The sequence below is a fragment of the Haemaphysalis longicornis genome, unplaced genomic scaffold, assembly GCF_048455015.1.
Source record: "Haemaphysalis longicornis isolate Haplotype H1 unplaced genomic scaffold, Haemaphysalis longicornis Haplotype H1 scaffold_8, whole genome shotgun sequence".
Classification (NCBI taxonomy): Eukaryota; Metazoa; Arthropoda; class Arachnida; order Ixodida; family Ixodidae; genus Haemaphysalis; species Haemaphysalis longicornis.
Genome location: NW_027526445.1, coordinates 106,749,189 through 106,766,419, shown reverse-complemented (window position 1 = coordinate 106,766,419; position 17,231 = coordinate 106,749,189). Strand labels below are relative to the sequence as shown.

The 17,231-nt window shown below is 47.7% G+C and overlaps 1 protein-coding gene and 1 pseudogene across 1 annotated transcript; both read right to left on the bottom strand.

Moving 5' to 3' along the window:
- Window positions 1-1,487: 1,487 nt before the first annotated feature.
- On the bottom strand, window positions 1,488-3,599 carry LOC144148423 (uncharacterized). The gene is made up of 2 exons (XM_077679957.1): window positions 3,510-3,599; window positions 1,488-3,207 (listed from the first exon to the last, which is right to left on the bottom strand). Exons 1-2 carry the CDS (start codon window positions 3,597-3,599, stop codon window positions 1,492-1,494), a joined length of 1,806 nt encoding a protein of 601 aa, XP_077536083.1. The 3' UTR covers window positions 1,488-1,491.
- A 474-nt stretch (window positions 3,600-4,073) lies between these two features.
- On the bottom strand, window positions 4,074-9,844 carry LOC144148422 (uncharacterized; annotated as a pseudogene).
- Between the last annotated feature and the right edge of the window lie 7,387 nt (window positions 9,845-17,231).

Below are 17,231 nucleotides of genomic sequence, written 5' to 3'. Positions count from 1 at the left end.
TATTGGGAGTGCCCTGACTAGGAAGGCTACTCCAAACTGCTGAAGAACATTGTTGCCGTTAAAGGGCGACCCGTATAAAAATAATTTTTTCCTTTCTGTTTACTTTGTATTGCCTCCGTGTTTACTATGTTACCTTTCTTTTGACTTTTCCTTTGTGTTACCTCTAGGACATTGACATGCTGTGTACTTTTAATATACTGCCGGACAAACAAACATCATGTTTTACCTCTGTGTGTACTAGGGTAAAAATAGTCAAAATCATGTACAAAATATATAGTCAAACAAACAAAAAATTCTGCGCTTTTTTACCACTCCTAATTTACCCCAAAAATATTTTGAGGGCCATATTTTACACTTAAAAGCTTTTGACTTTGTTTTGACCCGCGTACACACATCGGCAATATGACTGATCATATAGCCTCTGTGTTTACTCCAGTCAAAACGAAATCGCATTTTGACACATTGCCTGTGTGTGTACTTGGGTCAAAACGAAGTCAAAATACGCTATGCGCTTTTTACCACTCCCAATTTATATTTTTAATTGTCATATTTTTACCATATTTTTTATATTTTTACCACTCCCAAAATATTTTTGGGCTATAGCCCAAAATATTTTGAGTGCCATATTTTACGTCTTAAAAGCTTTTGACTTTGTTTTGACCCGCGTACACACACGGCAATATGACTGATGATATAGCCTGTGTGTTTACTCCAGTCAAAACGAAATCACATCTGACACGTTGCCTGTGTGTGTATACTTGGTTCAAAACGAAGTCAAAATACGCTTAAATTAGATGTAAACTATAGAGACAGAAAAACAATAAATGCCCAAGTTTCTTTTTTTTTTTAACCTTACGACCTTAAACATATTTTTCTGCACCCATATTTCCTTAAAACCACGGAAATAATACAACGAAGGGCACGGGGGAAAATGTTGATTGTATCAATATTATAAGTTGATGAGTCAAATTATATAATTAAATTGACTTCCTTTCAAATTTGCATATAGGTAAGTCAACATTAATAATTGTTTAACGTTTGTGATGATCTGACGTTCAGTTTACATTTTCCTCAGAATTTGATTAGAAATCAACACCATGAATTTATAGCTAACCAGCACAATTTTATTTTTATTTTATTTCACAATAACAATAATACAAGATACAACAATTTGTGTTTCACGAAACGATAAGCATGCTAAATGGCAAAATATCCCTGTTATTTTATGTACATTACACTTTTTAGCGACAACAGCACAGGAATGAATTGTATACAGGTATAGGCCCTTCGAAAAATGCACAAACAACTTTTGAAGTAATACAAACAGAAAAGTTCCACAAGAAAGTTACTTCTATAAATGAAGTATACAGAAGCATCACAATATATATTTGTACATGCTGCCACTCCCATGCAGGACTTTTGCGGGAAGGGCCCACCATAACAAAAAAGCATACAAAAAAGCATACAAGAAACAATTCATTCCCAGTTGTCTCACACTACTTCTACAGCATAGGTTCGCTGCAGTGGGCCCACAAAAAGCTTATTCTCCACTTTCAAGGCAACACATTTCCGAATTTCATTTGCATTAGCTTTCAGAATGCGAGTAGACGGTTCAACAAAAAATATGTCATTCACACCAGAATCTGAATTCGCAAGTACCCGCTGCTTGATATTCAGTTTCTTCAAGACCAAAAAGACTTCTGGTATGCAGTTACAAGGTACAGTGTGCCGTTTGCATGCCACATGTACAATTGAAATGATCTGACCAAACGCACGAGGGCTAGAGGTTACCTGGACATACAAGTTAGCTCTCCGTGACTTGTCCAACGTCTGAACACAGAGTGTGTAACCATTAGCAATTACTTTTGAATACTCTACACCTTGTTCAGACTTATTTCCTTTTCCAAGAAAGGTGTAACACGACAAAGTTGTGGCGTGCACCCTCAGCTTGTGTCCTCTCAACATGGTGGTCAAAAGCTCTTTCACAAGAGACGAAACTGTACTACAAGAAGATAGCACAGGCATAACTGATAGAATTGAAAACTTTTGTATAATCTGCAAGTGTGCGTGCCTGGTTCCATTTACAAAACGGCCAAGTTGACCATTCATATCTTCGTAAGGATAAGCTGAATAGTTCCATAACGGGCCCCACTCCTGAACACAATCCACAAGATGAAGAAGCGAGTGCGCATTAAATGTCAGGTGTTTCTTTCCGTAAAGGTTCTCATAGTCTGCCAAAAATTTTATCATTTCCTTTTGGGCTGATCTTAGCCGATCAGATGGCACAACGTCACCAAGGAGGATGTGCATCAGATGCACAAATTCAAGCCAGTTGTTGCAGTACACCTGAGGAAGTATTCCCTGAAGCACAACTGGCGAGAAGTAGAGGAGCCAGTTGCGCCACTCGGACGATTTCCAATACTTTCTCAGCACAAGAGACCTTGGAAGACGAGACATCTCGCACACTGGTCGCAGTCTATTCAGCCGCTCATCAATTTCGGGGACCAAGGCACCAATGCTGTAGGGGAAAGCCTTTTTGTGTTTAAGCCACATGTGCGCTGTGTGTCTAACGAAGCCTGAGCACACAGCGTTCATGTAGTCTACCACGAAACCAAATGGAAATTTGAAAAAAGTTGGCAGAAAAAGAACAGTACTGCCTCTGATTCCAGCCACCAGCTCTCCGCCCCGATCTGCCTGCCGTGCATGGCGTCGAAATGAAGCATCCGTTCTCATCTTCCCTTTTAGGGGCTCGACAGGGTACACGCGTACATGGCCCTTTCCTTTGGGGACAACTTCCCCCTTTTGCTCACACCAAGCACATCCATGCTCTCCGTTGAATTGGTGCATATTCATCACCATGCCCCGTGCAACTGTGTCCACGACACATGGCCCGGGAAACACTCGAGTATGCTTGGTTGTGCTGTCACCTACCCATGACATGCCTACGCTTGACAGGCGATTCATTTCTTCAACGAATGGTTGTAGGAAACAATCTACAATTGGTTTTTCGCTTCCGAACCATAAACCTGCAAGAAGTATTTTTTTCACGCGCTCTTTGAAGGGCAATTCATTAATCTGAAGCTGGAGCAGCCAAACAGCATACTTGGAAGACTCGAAGAGCTGAACCCCATCAGTGTTCCACGATACCGAAATATCCTTGTCTCCGAGCCCAAGCTCATTGTATGCCTTGCTCTGCAGTCGACTGCACTAAGTGGTAGAAGTTGAGACAGTGTTGAGATGTCAAGAATTGTGTCGGTGTAGGATGATCGTTGGAGCCGGACATTTGCCTCGACATTCCAAAGGGGTTTTCGAGCGCGTCTTGGCACAAGCGAGAAGTTAACAACACTTAAACCCCGGGGTCTACCTGTGTCGTGTGCACTGTGAGGGAAAGTGTGCTGGTAAGGGTAACAAGGAAACTTTTGGGCTGTTGCTTCACTGAGGAACCCGCTAGAAGCTCTAGAAATTGTCTGACACGGGCAACTTCTTCGCTGTCTGGTGTTAAACCTCGCCTTGAGTATCTCGACGTCGTGGCGTCGATGTTTGTCATAGAGACAAATGCCAAAGGTGCGCTGGAACAGCCAGGGGACAGTTGCAAACATGCAGGCCCCTTAAAGCTTTGTCACTGGAGAATGTGAACGCCAAGCTGACCCCCATTTATTCAAATTCATGAGGCTGGCGAATGGGCGATTCTTGCAGTTCTTTTTCCACGTTTTCCCCCTCCCAAAAATAAAAAGCATAAAATGGCGAACTGTGCCCACTCCATAAGGAATGAATGAATTTAGTATTGTCAAAGAAAAGGAAAGGAAAGTCCACCAGCAGGCGTAAATTGTCACACCTAGGGGTGGACACCGGAACGCCTGCTGGTGTGGGGGTTGGGGCAGAGGATGACAGTTCCATAGAAAGGACAAGCAGAGGGTAGAAGTGACATATTTACAGAAGACAGGGCAGAGAGGGCCGTATTGACAACTTAATGCACACGTGCACGCGCACACACACACACACACGCGCGCACAGAGACAGAGAGAGAGAGAGTCTGGTCCATGGAAAAAAAAAAAGAGAAAAAGTCCACACAGTTACTGGGCCAGGAAGTGTAGTGCCAGGCATAGCCCTGAGGCATCCAGGTAGCCGCCCAGCGCCTCGTGGACACTGTCCCGCTCCCTGGTGTTGCCCGGCGGCCACAGCAGCTCATCGGGTGGCCAAGCCCTTCCTCCCAGGGCGGCCAGCAGTTCCGGTCTCCCTGCCGCATACTTGGGGCACTCGAAGAGCAGGTGCGGCAGGGACTGGATAGGTGCGCGGCAGTGCTGGCATGCAGGGCTGTCGGCCAGCCCCAGGCGGTGCTTCCATTCAGCCGTCCACACAACCCCCACGTGGAGGCGCATCTCGAGCCTCCACACCCCTGCCTCAGCCAGCGTTCCATCGCACTGCGAGTCTCGGGGCAGGCCCAGGCAGGTGCCCTTTCGATGGTCGCCCTCCAGCTGCCGCCAGTTGGGTCTCCGCAGGGTGACCAGCGGCAGCTCGTACATCAGTAGCCCCACGGCCAAAGCGCTGTACAGCCGCAGGGCTGTCTGCTGGGAGCAGCCTTTGTTTCGGGCGACCATCTTCCGCACAGCCGAGGTGGCCAGCTGTGCCCTGGCACGTAGCTCCTTGGCGGCTTGACGGAAGTCCACCCTGTGGTCCAGGGTGAGCCCCAGGTAGCGCACCCTGGTCTTCCACTCGAGCTCCTCGCCGTCTATGTGGAGTTTCCTCGTCCGTCCGCGGGTGGCTGCACTCGGGCGCACCAGCATGGCCTCTGTCTTTGCAGCCGACAGCTGCAGGCCGACACCTTCGAGCTTGTACCGCACCGCATCCATGGCTGCCTGCAGCTGCTGCACGACCGCCCTGCCGTCTCCTTTCGGTCCCAGCACCCACTGGGCAATGTCGTCGGCGTACACCGACATGTGTACCCTGTGCCCCCCTGCCCCTCTGGGCAGGCAGCCTGGCAGGGCCACCATCACCAGGTTGAAGAGGAAGGCGCTGATGACAGAGCTCTTCATCGTGAGCTACATTGCTGTGTGCTGATGCAGCTGCTATGCCCGTCCTCAAGAGTTTCTGCAGCCAGACGCTGCTGAGCGGACATCAAGCTGGTCATTGCAGCCCAGTGATCTTCGGAGCGCTCCAAACAACGACTCAATGGGGAAAATGAACTTCTTTGTGATGAGCAAGGAACGAATGCATGCCACATTTGAATGTGTGGTTAGCAAAAGTGCCTCGTACGTCTCGAGGGGGTCAAAAATCCAAGTTCGTGGGTCGCTTGCTTTTTTGAGTTCCTCGACGTACAGTGGAAAAGCTACTTCAAGCCATTCAAGGCGTTCATCATTGGGATCGTCGTAATGCCGAACATCAGGGAAGCGTTGTTGGACATGCTGCTGTTTGTTGCTCGTATCGTGTAAAATGCACCACCGGTACATGCTTTTCATGAACACAACGGTCGGCCCTCCAGCTGCAAAGCAAGAGTGACAGCTGTGTCCTGCTTGCTCCTTCAGGCATTCCACTGCTGATGTCACGCCTGGAGAAAGCTCTTCCGACGGCCTTTTCACATTCATCTTTTCGATGTTGTTGAGGTACACGTGCTTCCTAGTCAGGCACCGCACCGGCTTGACATGTTGTACAGCTTCTTAACGAACATGGAGGAAACCTCCCCCTTTTTGCCAAGGTCTCGGGCAAGAAATTGTGAGCGGATGTTCTTCAATGGCAGCGGTCAAAACTCAAAAAAAAAAGGAGCCTATCTGGGTCACGTGGATGCTCGATCCTGTAGGTAAGAAATCCCCCACAAAGGTCCTTCATGGTAGTGACGTTGACTTTACGATTGTCAGTAACGAGGCGAATGACCCTGAAGCCAGCTTCTTCGACCTTCCCCGTGACGTACTAAATGAACTTCGAGAGTTGGGAACCAATCAGGTCTTTTGTAAAAAAAAGTGGGGAACTGGTATCCTGTAGGATGTTGCGGGCCCGTTAATGACACAGCAAAGCAAGGAATTGGCAAGCACAGGCTCGCCCGCAGGTTCATTGGCTACACCCATGTCGGCGTGACCGACAAATTAATCTTGCTTCTTGTTGTGTTGAAGTTTTGGCTTAATGCGGGTTTCATCTACAAGGAGGGAACAAGTTTTTGATTGAGGTGCTTTAAGCTTTTTTGACAAGCCATGAGGATTGCGCGGAGCGACGACACGAAGAGGAGACAACAGGATGAGCGCAACTAACAACTAATTTATTCAAGCTCTTACGCCCCTAAATATAAGACAAATTGGCGCATGCGCCGGACATACATGTGCAAAACGCCAAGAAACAACATGTTCATCGTCAACCCTACAGACAAGACTTTAACTCTTTCGCTACCGCGCCTATCAAAATCGATCAATTTGATCGATACTTTTGGGAGCGCCTTTTCATAGCGTTCCAGGCGTTTCTCGAACAAGTAAAGCTGTTCAGAGTTAGATCAGAAAATGGCCTTTCAAAATCAGTTTTGTTTCCATTTTTGCAACGGAAACGGGATTTTTGACATGCTTTTGAATCACCTGGGTGTGGAAAAGGGGCGTGGTCATCGCGCGTCACGTCTACCAACGAAGAATGCGTGCAACTCGTAATTACTCTGCACTAGCGCATGTTTTTTGCTATCAGGGCGTGAATGGGGAACTAGCAAACGATTTTCAATCGTCAGGTTCGCGCTCTGACAGTAATAATCCCAGAAATCGGCTAAAAATGTCAAGCAGTGCCTGGTTGCAAAGCTACTTTATGATTTTAGGCAGTTTTATTGCCTTTGCGCAAGTTGTTCTAAGTACTGTGGTAGGTCTACTTACCCCAGGACCATTCGCAAACAGTTTACAACAGTTTCGGTTTCGTTTCTGCATCGCGAAATTCATATTTGGCGCTACTACGCAGTTACCCAACCTCAAGGCTACCTGCCATGGCGCCTGGAGCGTCCGCGACTGATCCTTGAACAAAGCACACCGCTCCTGATTTCCCCCCACGCTAACCCGATTTCTGCGATAAGAACTTCAGATGCAAGTCAAAAGATCACACCCAGTTGCCAGATATCTGTTCCGCCGAGGACAGCGCTTCAAACTGGCCTTACACTGCCAGCTGTTCGCCTTCCAGTTTCGTTTCCATGCGAGGGTATATCCAGGTGTCTAATGTTGCTGCTTAGTTGAACTGTCTATTCGGACGGAGTCTCTGATAAGTTTTTGTACTGTTTCATTTGAAAAAAGTTACGTGGCGCTGCAATAGAGGAGGCTCGTTGTGCTGATATTTTTCAGCGCGCAATGGCTACTCGGCCAAAGATCGCAGGGCACGATTCTAGCTCATCGTACCTCATTTTTGCGAGCAAGGCTACAATTGCGAGTAAGAAGATGATAATAAAGCTCAGCTTTATGTTTTGAGAGATAACTGACCGTGAATGACAACAAGCATCAGCCACGGCGTTCCGTTTTCAACTTCAGGCATGTTTTTTTCCGCATCGCGTGCTTGTCCCAAATATTGTGCTCGCTGTAAATGCAAAGTCAGCCATTGGCAAGATGTTTTTACGTTATGTGGGGGCAAATTGGTGTCTCTGATAACGTCAAACCGCCAGATTTATTCCAGGGAACCACCCAAAATTGCACATTTTGAATTAGAGGTTGGGCTTCACCGCATGACACGAGCACCGTGCGTGCTAACATTTTTTTAAGGGTGTGTTTTTGAAATGTTTCCCTACAAAATGTATATTCTAATTTTTTTCTACTACCGGTGGTTTGATATACACAACTCCTTTTTTATCATTTTTTTCGGCAACTTGACAAAAATTTTGATTTTGATATTTTTTTTCACAACTATGATATATGAAAACCTTTAAAAAACTGGTGTTATTGGAAAGGCCGTTAAATAATCTGCATTTTGTGCTCCTGCAATTAGTGCCTAACCAATTTTTTAGCAGGAAAAAAAATGTTTTCTTGGACCCCTAAAAATTGGTCAATTTTCTGCGGTAGCGAAAGAGTTAATCATTTCAGACTCTCTTTTATACAAAGCGAAAGATGTGTCATTAATGCAGTTGTGCGCATTATTTATCAAGAAGGCTTCCACTATCTCCTGCTGCCCCGGCCAAGAATCTTGATCTCATTCAGTCGCGGCCTGCACCCACTTTTTTCGCAATTTCTGCAATGCTCCGTCAAGTTAGTTCTAGCATCTATATCTCCCAAGGTGCGCTCATGCTCCCCTGCATGATCGTTCACGCAGCGCCCAGTTTGGCCAATATAGGCCTTTCCACATGTCAGTGGAATTTCGCAAACGACGCCTTTCGCGCACTTCACAAAGGGCTTGGAATGTTTTTTCACACAACCGCTTGTCAAGTTCAAATTTCCGCCGTGTTTGTATCAAGTTATTCACGCCTGTTTCTCCCGAGCTGCTTCCGATGTAATTTTGCAGGGTGTTTCGACATGGGAGCTTAAGCAGCATTTCACTCCTTGCATGCTCATAGGCCTTTGTGGACAGGTGCCTGAGTATTATGCAGTGACGTACTACATCCTCTGCCCATTCTGGGTTTTTGCGTCTGAAGTTGGTTATCTGGTGCAGAAGACAAACAGCAGGAAGGTGCTTCTCTTTTGCTTGGTCACAGATGTACTCCAAGTCATCCAAATGTCAGTCATCTTTTAATCTCTGCAGCTGTTCTTTGTAGCGGGCAACTGTCTGGCGAAGCCTTTCTGCCTGCTTTCTCAAATCCCGCTCCTTTCTCTTCTATTTTCCTCTCCCCATTGTTAAGGGGTTGCATCTTACGTCAGCTTGTGTTGCCTGATCTACACCTGTTGCGCGAGTGCGAGGTGTTGCCTCATCTGTGCGCCCTTCTACACGAGTAGTCAGTTGCTGGCCATCCACTGTAGCTGCTTCATCCCCACTGTGTAGTGTATGTGGCCCGTCAAGGACACAGTGATCAGTATCTGAAGGTGTCCCTTCAGCACCGCTGCTTTGTCGGCACCTCTTTCGTTTTCTTGCTGGCTCGTCAGTGGGGCTGATCGGTGTTATATACTGATGGTTGCTGATTGAATGAGGGACACCGGACAGCTCAAAAGTTGGGTTTTAACGGGCCGCCATCGTGTGTGTCTCTGCCGACGCTAGGCCTGTCTTTATTGACAAAAGAGCCGGCACCCAGAGGGCGCTAGTGATGATACATATGTAACATGCCACCACACAAGTAATAAAACATAAAGAGTTAATGACTGACAGGATCTTAGTACAAAAATCTTGACGGAACTCTCACAGATCTTCCTGAACGATTCTGGCGCTGCTGTGCTTGCAGTGGCAAGTCTCTTGGGTTTGACTGACTGGGGGAGTCGCTGGAAATGAGCGAAAAGTCTAGAGGATAGTAGTCCTCGGCCGTCAGTTGGGGGTTTCTCGAGTCTACTTCCTGGTTCCGCTCGGCCTTGGGCTCTCCTGATCATGTTCTTATCCGGAGGTGATGGCGGTTGCGTGCGTAGCTCTGGCCATCAGATGATGTCACCTTGTATCTCCGTGGTGCTGGACCCACTTGGGTCACAACTGCTTGTCTCCAACTTTTCCCATGCCAGAACCATACTGGCTGTTTCTTGTGCAGAGCAGGCAGCTCTTGCGCATGCTGATCCCCATGCTTATGTTGTGCACGTTGCCTAGCTTGAAGCTGCTTGGAGAATGACTTGTGTGGATAGTGTGGTAGCAAGGTGCTTGGGGAGGCTGGTATTAGAGTCCTTATCCTTCTTCCCATCAGCATTTCTGCTGGGGATGGAAGGCCGTTACTTGGGGTTGCTCTATAGGTCATCAGTACCAGTGCCAAGTCCTTTCCTTCAGAGAGTGCCTTGGTCATTGTGGCCTTGATGGTTTGTATTGCCCTCTCTGCACGCATCAGCAGCACTGACGCCAGCACAGCAGCGCTATGTGCAAATTGAAAAGGAACTGTTGGCCGTAGTGTTTGCTTGTGAACAGTTTTACTACTACATCTGTGGTCGCAGCATCGTTGTTGAGACAGACCACAAACCCCTCATTGGATTACACAAAAAAGACTTCCACAAGGTTTCCCCCAGACTTCAGAGATTGCTTCTTCGCATTCAGCGTTTCACTCTGAAGTTGGTTCATATACCTGGAAAACTTTTGGCAGTTGCCGACGCACTCTCTCGCACGCCTGACCCAGCACAGAACATCAGCACAGCTGATGAAGAACAGGGTGTCCTGGTCTGCACCTTGGTTCGAGCATCCACGGCAAAGCTGGCTGAAATCCAAGCTAGCACGGCAGCAGATGACGTCCTGAAGCGTGTAATGACCTACATCGAGCACGGTTGGCCAAACAAAATCTCGAAGGTTCACCCGTCGGTCAAGCCCTTCTACTCAAGAAGAAGTGAACTCTACGTAACAGATGGCTTCGTCTGTTATGGTGAACGACTAGTAGTTCCACAAGCATGCCAGAAGGATGTCCTCTCAAGACTCCACATGAACCATCGTGGCATCGTTGCATGCAAGAACGTGGCCTCTCAAAGTGTCTTCTGGCCCAGGTTAAACCAAGACATCGAGCAGCTGATCAGCGGCTGTGAAGTTTGCCAACGTCATCAAAGAGCAAATCAGAAAGAACCACTTCTTGACCGAGACCTACCAACACGTCCATGGGAGAAAGTGGCCATGGATTTCTTCCACCACAGCGGCACCACTTATTTGCTTGTAGTCGATTACTACTCAAAGTTTGTGGAAGTTGAGAAAATGCCGACTACAACAGCATCTGCTCTTATAGCTGTGCTCAAGGATCTGTATGCACGTCACTGCATACCAAATGAAGTCGTGGTGATCAAGGCCCTCCATTTGACTCTGCGGAGTACAGAAGTTTCAACAAGGAATGGGACATTGTCCACAATCCAAGTTCACCACTCTTTCCAGGGTCCAATGGACAGGCAGAGAGGACAATACAAACCATCAAGGCCACAATGACCAAGGCACTCTCTGAAGGAAAGGACTTGGCACTGGTACTGATGACCTATAGAGCAACCCCAAGTAACGGCCTTCCATCCCCAGCAGAAATGCTGATGGAAAGAAGGATAAGGACTCTAATACCAGCCTCCCCAAGCACCTTGCTACCACACTATCCACACAAGTCATTCTCCCGAAACAGGCGTTCTCGCAGAGCTGCGTCGCGGATTCCGATGATAATCCTGTCGCCTAGAAGGCGGTCGTGCTGGTCGCCAAAATCGCACTTTCTCGACTGGCACTGCAGCTCAGCTATGAAGTCGTCAACTGGCTGATTTTCCTTTTGGTACATGCAGTTGAAAACAGCTGCCGCCTGCGTAACGTTTTTGTACGGCAGGTACTTTTCATCAAACTTCGCAAAAATGGCAGCGACGGTGTCGGTAATTGGCTCACCGCTTGCTGGGGCTGTAAAGCTGAAGGTGTCGACGATTTTCCGCGCAGCGGGGCCGATAACGTGTAGTAGTAGTGCTCTCCTTGTTGCTGGTGGCTTTGTTGTGTACTCACACGCTGCTTCGTAGAGTTCGTAAGCCGTCTTCCATTCCGACCATGTTTCGGCGGGATTGCTGCCCGGCTCGAACGGCTTCGGCGGTTGGATCAGGGGAAATGCCATCACGATTTCCTCATTGCTCTACTGTAGTTGCTTTGTAGAGTTGCTGCGTTGCGAAATTTTAACTTCTGACACCATGTTATATACTGATGGTTGCTGATTGAATGAGGGACACCGGACAGCTCAAAAGTTGGGTTTTAACGGGCCGCCATCGTGTGTGTCTCTGCCGACGCTAGGCCTGTCTTTATTGACAAAAGAGCCGGCACCCAGAGGGTGCTAGTGATAATACATATATAACAATCGGCTCTGGATCTCGCTTGTTCTTACCTCCACGGGGTGTGGCCTCCAGTTAGATGGATATTTGGGAAACACAGACGGGCCAACTCCCTTCTTCAGGCAGTGCTATTTCCCCTCGGTGAACATCGCCTCTTTAAAGTGGCGGCGACATATCCTTGAGTAGTTGGACGTTGTGTTAGGTTCCTAATCTTCTCGTCATATCACTCTTATCTACTGTTGTGGCGCAGTCTCTTCCATAGGAATTTCATGGAAGGAAACACCAGGGATCTTTCGTTTCCTGTGCTACCGGCAGCATGGCACATGGCAGTACACCATTGAGCTCTGCAAGGAAACAGATCACAGCTTCACCGACTTTAACGCATGGATCGACTGTTGAAAATATCTATCGGGCGACAGCACACACCCAGATTGAATGTAGGTAAATGATAAACCTGTGCTTGCTGAGGCGAAGTAGATGTGTGTGCATTTTCCGTGCATTGAGATGCGCTCGCAATTACGGCATAAATTTAAAACGTGAGTTTCCACCAGGATCAGGGGTGCGGATGTTTGCATTCAAGCTAAGTGTAGTGTCCGGGGTTTTGGCTACAGTGTCAGTGGTTCTACATACCACCAGGGGCTAACCCCAGGGTATATATGTGACGCTACTCTGAATGAAATTATCTTTGGCTTGACTGTTTGCTTCGCCCCACGGGCCTGTTGCCAACGTGACACCACACTAAGCAACCACTTTGGCAATGAAAATCATTAAGAAAAGAAAGCATGTGTACGAAGCAGTATCCAGCCAGTAAATTAGTTGGTTATATCGGATATACGTTTTAACAGTACGTGTAAAAACCGTCTAACAAATCGGCAATCTGGCGCGCAAAACTTCTAGATACAAAAACGCATTATTTTAAGTTTCGAAACGAGGTGATCCATTAGTTCGAAATTCCCTCTGTGGCATTTAAAACTAACAATTTGATTGGAGGTATCGAGGACGGTGCGTGGGGCCACAGAACGTATTTTATAAATATTACAAATGCTTTATAGTTAAATTTCGTGTAAGAATAGAAGGAGCACAAGCTCACCGCGGCAAAACTGACAGTTCGGCATGCGTCGGTCCCCGCTTCTTCGTGCTGTCGCACGATGAAATCGAGCCTTGCAGTAGCCCCAGTAGAGCTGTCTTTAATTGAAAAGGCTGTCTTTTACTTCATACGATAGCCACTAATGCCGAAAATCCAGCAACGAGTGCATGCCGCGTTGTGTGAAGAAATGCCATACGTAGCTGGCACCGCCGCTCGGTGGAATGCCGCATAATACCCCGGCGGACAAGGGGGAGATGCTACGGCCTCTGAGGGAGCGCTTGACGGGCACAGAAAGTATAAAGGAGGCTATGGTACGGTCCGGCCCGCTTATGACGAACACATCGGGAAACTGAAACCTCTTTGTTATATCCATTTTTCGCTATATCTGGACATAAATTATACATGTACAGGAAACGAAGACTTGTTCTTTACAGCCAGTATTTTGTTTAGACCGGGTTCACTTTAAGTGGGCTACGCTGTACATATGTCCTAGTGAAGAACATAAAAGTGGATTTGTGGTCGGCAATCGGAATTTCATAGACTCCCGCCCCAACAGTGATTTCAGTGTTGCATGGCATATGGTTGGTTAATGTTTCAGAATTTGCTGACATGCGAGTACTGATGGCATTTTTTAAGCTATATGATTGCAGCGAAAATGCCTAGTCTCGACTCGAAGCAGTTAGTAGTAAATCGACGTTGAAATCCCCGCATAAGACTGGAGAAGTGCTGTTAGACATAAGAGGATCCAGTATAACTTCCATTCCCAAAATAAAGTCACTGAAACTAGTGCTTGGTGGGTGATAAACTACACCAATCGTAACACCAAGTTTGAGGTGAACGAAAAGAGATTCAACAGCATTTTTACCACATGAGATTTCACTCAAGCAATCATATTGCACACATTAATAAACTAACAACGCCACCTCCACAGGACACGCCGCTTCTTGGCAAAGACGCACACACGTAGCCTGGTATTTCAACAGTTTCACTTTTCTTACATAAATACCCCAAGAAGTGCCAAGGAACAAAGTCGCACAGGTAACCGAATGGGTTGGACTTCCGACTTTTTATTTAACCCTCTCAGTCACAAATTATTATATTCACTGCAGAAAAATTCCACACTCGCAGGATTTGCAGTTTTAGGTGCCTAGTAGGCTCTGTCTTTCTGGAGTAGTTATTATGCAAATGGCAGTGCGTCCTCATATGGAGACACAGTGACTCAATCCTGATTTGTTTTGATAAATAATAAATACAGTGAGCCAGTTTACAACAAGGAGATAAAATAATACTCATTGCAGAGGGTGCGATTGGTGCTTGGGCTGGTTCACTAGTTGTGATAATAAAAAAAAACAAAAAAACAGCCTTTCTCAGCTGCGATGCACAGGAAAATGTCCCATTTTCTGCAGCGGACCCTGGTTTTGGCCGAACCTTTTTCATACCCGCACCGCTGCGGAAATGGCAACTGGGCCTGCTGAGGCCAGTGGTTCTTTGCGTCGTACCGCACTGCATTTGGTGGTGCGGGATGAGAATTGTGTAGGCACCTCAGCTGAGTCGGCATTTGGCCGCCCTCCCTTCCTTGGTGCGCCTTTGTTCACTTGAACTAGGGTGAGAGCCGCATCCGTTTATAAGGCGAGCATGTCAAGGGCCTTTCTTCTTGGGAAGTCCCTGGTTGCTGGCGTCTCGCGCGTACTCCAACCATGAGTTGGCCAAAGCCAGTGATACGAAATGGCACATTGCCCTGACGGGCCATTTTCTAGTTTTCGCTTTTGTGGGGTAGAGGGCCGTCACAAAATGTAGCCTGTCCACTCCTCCCATGAACTTGTACTCCACAATGGCTTCCGGGCGCGGTATTTCCGTCCGCTCCATTGGTGCTTGACTCCGTCTGCTGGCGACGCCAACCGAACCGCACCCTACTTGCGTAGAAGCAATGTTTACGATACCATTGCCAAGCCATCTAACTAAAACAACGTCCCCTTCTTCAGTCGCTTTTGTGTCCATCGCGCTTCTACCTTCCTTTCTGAGCTCTTTTTCACTCTTCAGGTTGCAACCCATCAGTCTGTTTGCCCTCATCATGCGTGTTGCTCGTATGCCAACCATTCGGAGTTCACGAATCAGGGTGACCGATGGGAAGTAAGTGTCAAAGAAACACTTGAAATTTCTTCCCTTTGGAGGTTCTTCACACAGCCTTAGTACAACAGAGCCACCGAGACCGAGGTGCGCATAGCTTGGATCAATTCCAGTTCCCTTGTCTTGATAGGTTTCAAAGTTGTGGGCGATTCCATCAGGACAGCACTGAACAAAAACTTTAACACCTTCAGGGTTTGGCTTCGATTTAATGACTTGCTTTGCGGGGACTTTTCCAGTGAAAGGCACCATCTGTTCGTCAACGCTTGACTGTTCCATTACGTCAAGTTCCAAGTATCGCGCCCTAACGACATCAACCAGAGGTCGCACCTTCCAGAATTTATCTGCGTTATTGGGGGCCGGACTGCTCGCATCAGTGATATGAACAGCGGTCCGAAGATTAGAAAACCTGTTAAGATTCATTGCATCTGCAACCACGGCAATCCGGGTCCGCTGCTGCCAGTACATCCTAATTGTAGGAAATTTGAGCACGGCCACGTACATCGTAATGCCAAAAAATGCTCTCATTTGCTGTGGTGTAGTGGCCAGCTCTGCGTCAGTTATTCGTATGTAATAGAGGTTTGAACACTCTGCAAGTCTTTCAAGTGCGCTGTCAGGGAGGTACTTCATGAAATACTGAATAGGTTCAGCCGGCACCTCGTTTTTCGCGGGGGCTGTGATCCATGAGATGTCACCTGGATCGAAGGTTTTCTTCACCCAGTTTAATTTTTTGCGCTTCTATTTAACGACATCGTCCTCTTCATCGGATTCACTGCTCTCCCCCACTGCTGGTGCGGAAGCATTGCTTGGGCCTTCGAGGTCCATGTCCTATGATAAAGATAAAACGTAATTGTTCTGGGCACCGCTCTGCTACTCTTCATGTTTTGAGGGTGGGCCTGGGTTGGGGGGGTCAACAAAGTTCACCGAGTGGTTTACGCATTCCCAACGGAGGTTCATGTTTACTCCGTTCGTGTTGACCAAGTTGGGAATGCAGCTATAAGCCCGCCATTCATCGCTCCGTACGGTGATACCCTGCGCGACAGTCGCGGCGATCTTCTCGCCGAGGGTAGCTGCATTCCGAAAATCCACTGTGAATAGACGAAGCTCCTTAGTCTCCACCCAGAGGAGCCCAAAAACCCAGAGTCCTCCATCCTCCGCGTCTCGAGACGTTGTCGCCAACCAGAGGACGTCCCCGGTTCGCTTTCCGCTTACCTCGCAATAGGCACTCGTTCACCTGCACAACCTGGCTAGGTCCTCCCATCGCAGGTCGTGTGGCGGGCTCATTTTGTACGACTTCCCGAAGCATGTTGCGCCGGTCCGTCAGCACCTGTTTGCTCAGCTTAAAGTGGCATGCGACGAGCACCTTCGTCTGCTTTGCCGAGAAATCCTTCGTCAAACAGAATGCTAGCCAGATAACCTCTTTCCACGACAGCTTTACGTTAGGGTGGCCCAAGCGATCCTTGGAGGCAAAAAAGCTTCCCTGCCCGTTGCCGCCTCGCAACACTTCACTCCCATTGAGCTGCGAAAACTGTTTGCGGCACTGCATGCAATGGAAGGCTGGATCGGCGCCCCTTCGCTGACTTACGGTTTTAAGTGACCACCTTTCTGTGGCAAGTTGGCTGCGATGTGTCCAATCAACGATGTGTCCAAAATACAACCAAGGAATATCTAATGAAAAATTACACAATGTACAAAAGTAACACTGAAGGCAGGCAACAAAACATAACACGTACAAAAAAAGTTGAAGCATCATGTGACAGTGTTTCGTGGTTAGTATTCGGTGTTATAGTAGTATTTCGACATTAGCAGTTAGTATGAATAAAGATGCCTTTTGTCGTTGGACGTGGCTTTCACTGCTCATCCTTCTCCATGCCCAGGATGTGGTTCAGGACTGCCACTCGCTGGCTGTGCTGCACAGCCCGTTCTTTTCGACGGTCTTCTCTCATTGCCTCCTTGTGCTCCCGGTATTTCTTCTTCTCCTCAAGCCTGGCAGCACGCATTCATGTGGTCAAAGAAAGCCTTCGTTTCTACCGAACAGGCACTGTTCAGTCTTGGCACGTTCCCCTTTGTCGTCTCCTGCTCAACACGAAGAGCTGGTCCGGGAGATCCTGTATCCTGGGTATCCTGTATCCTGTCTGTATCCTGGGGCTCTGAGCGTGTTAGCCCACTACCTGACGAGCCTTTCTCTGCCGCATCACTGCTCGCTTCTG

Excerpts from the sequence above, each read along its gene's own strand:
- LOC144148423 (XM_077679957.1), bottom strand. The coding sequence starts at position 3,599 with ATGTTTGCAACTGTCCCCTGGCTGTTCCAGCGCACCTTTGGCATTTGT. Across the intron at positions 3,208-3,509 it reads ACGACGTCGAGATACTCAAG|TGCAGTCGACTGCAGAGCAA; the intron begins GCGAGGTTTAAC and ends TCTACCACTTAG.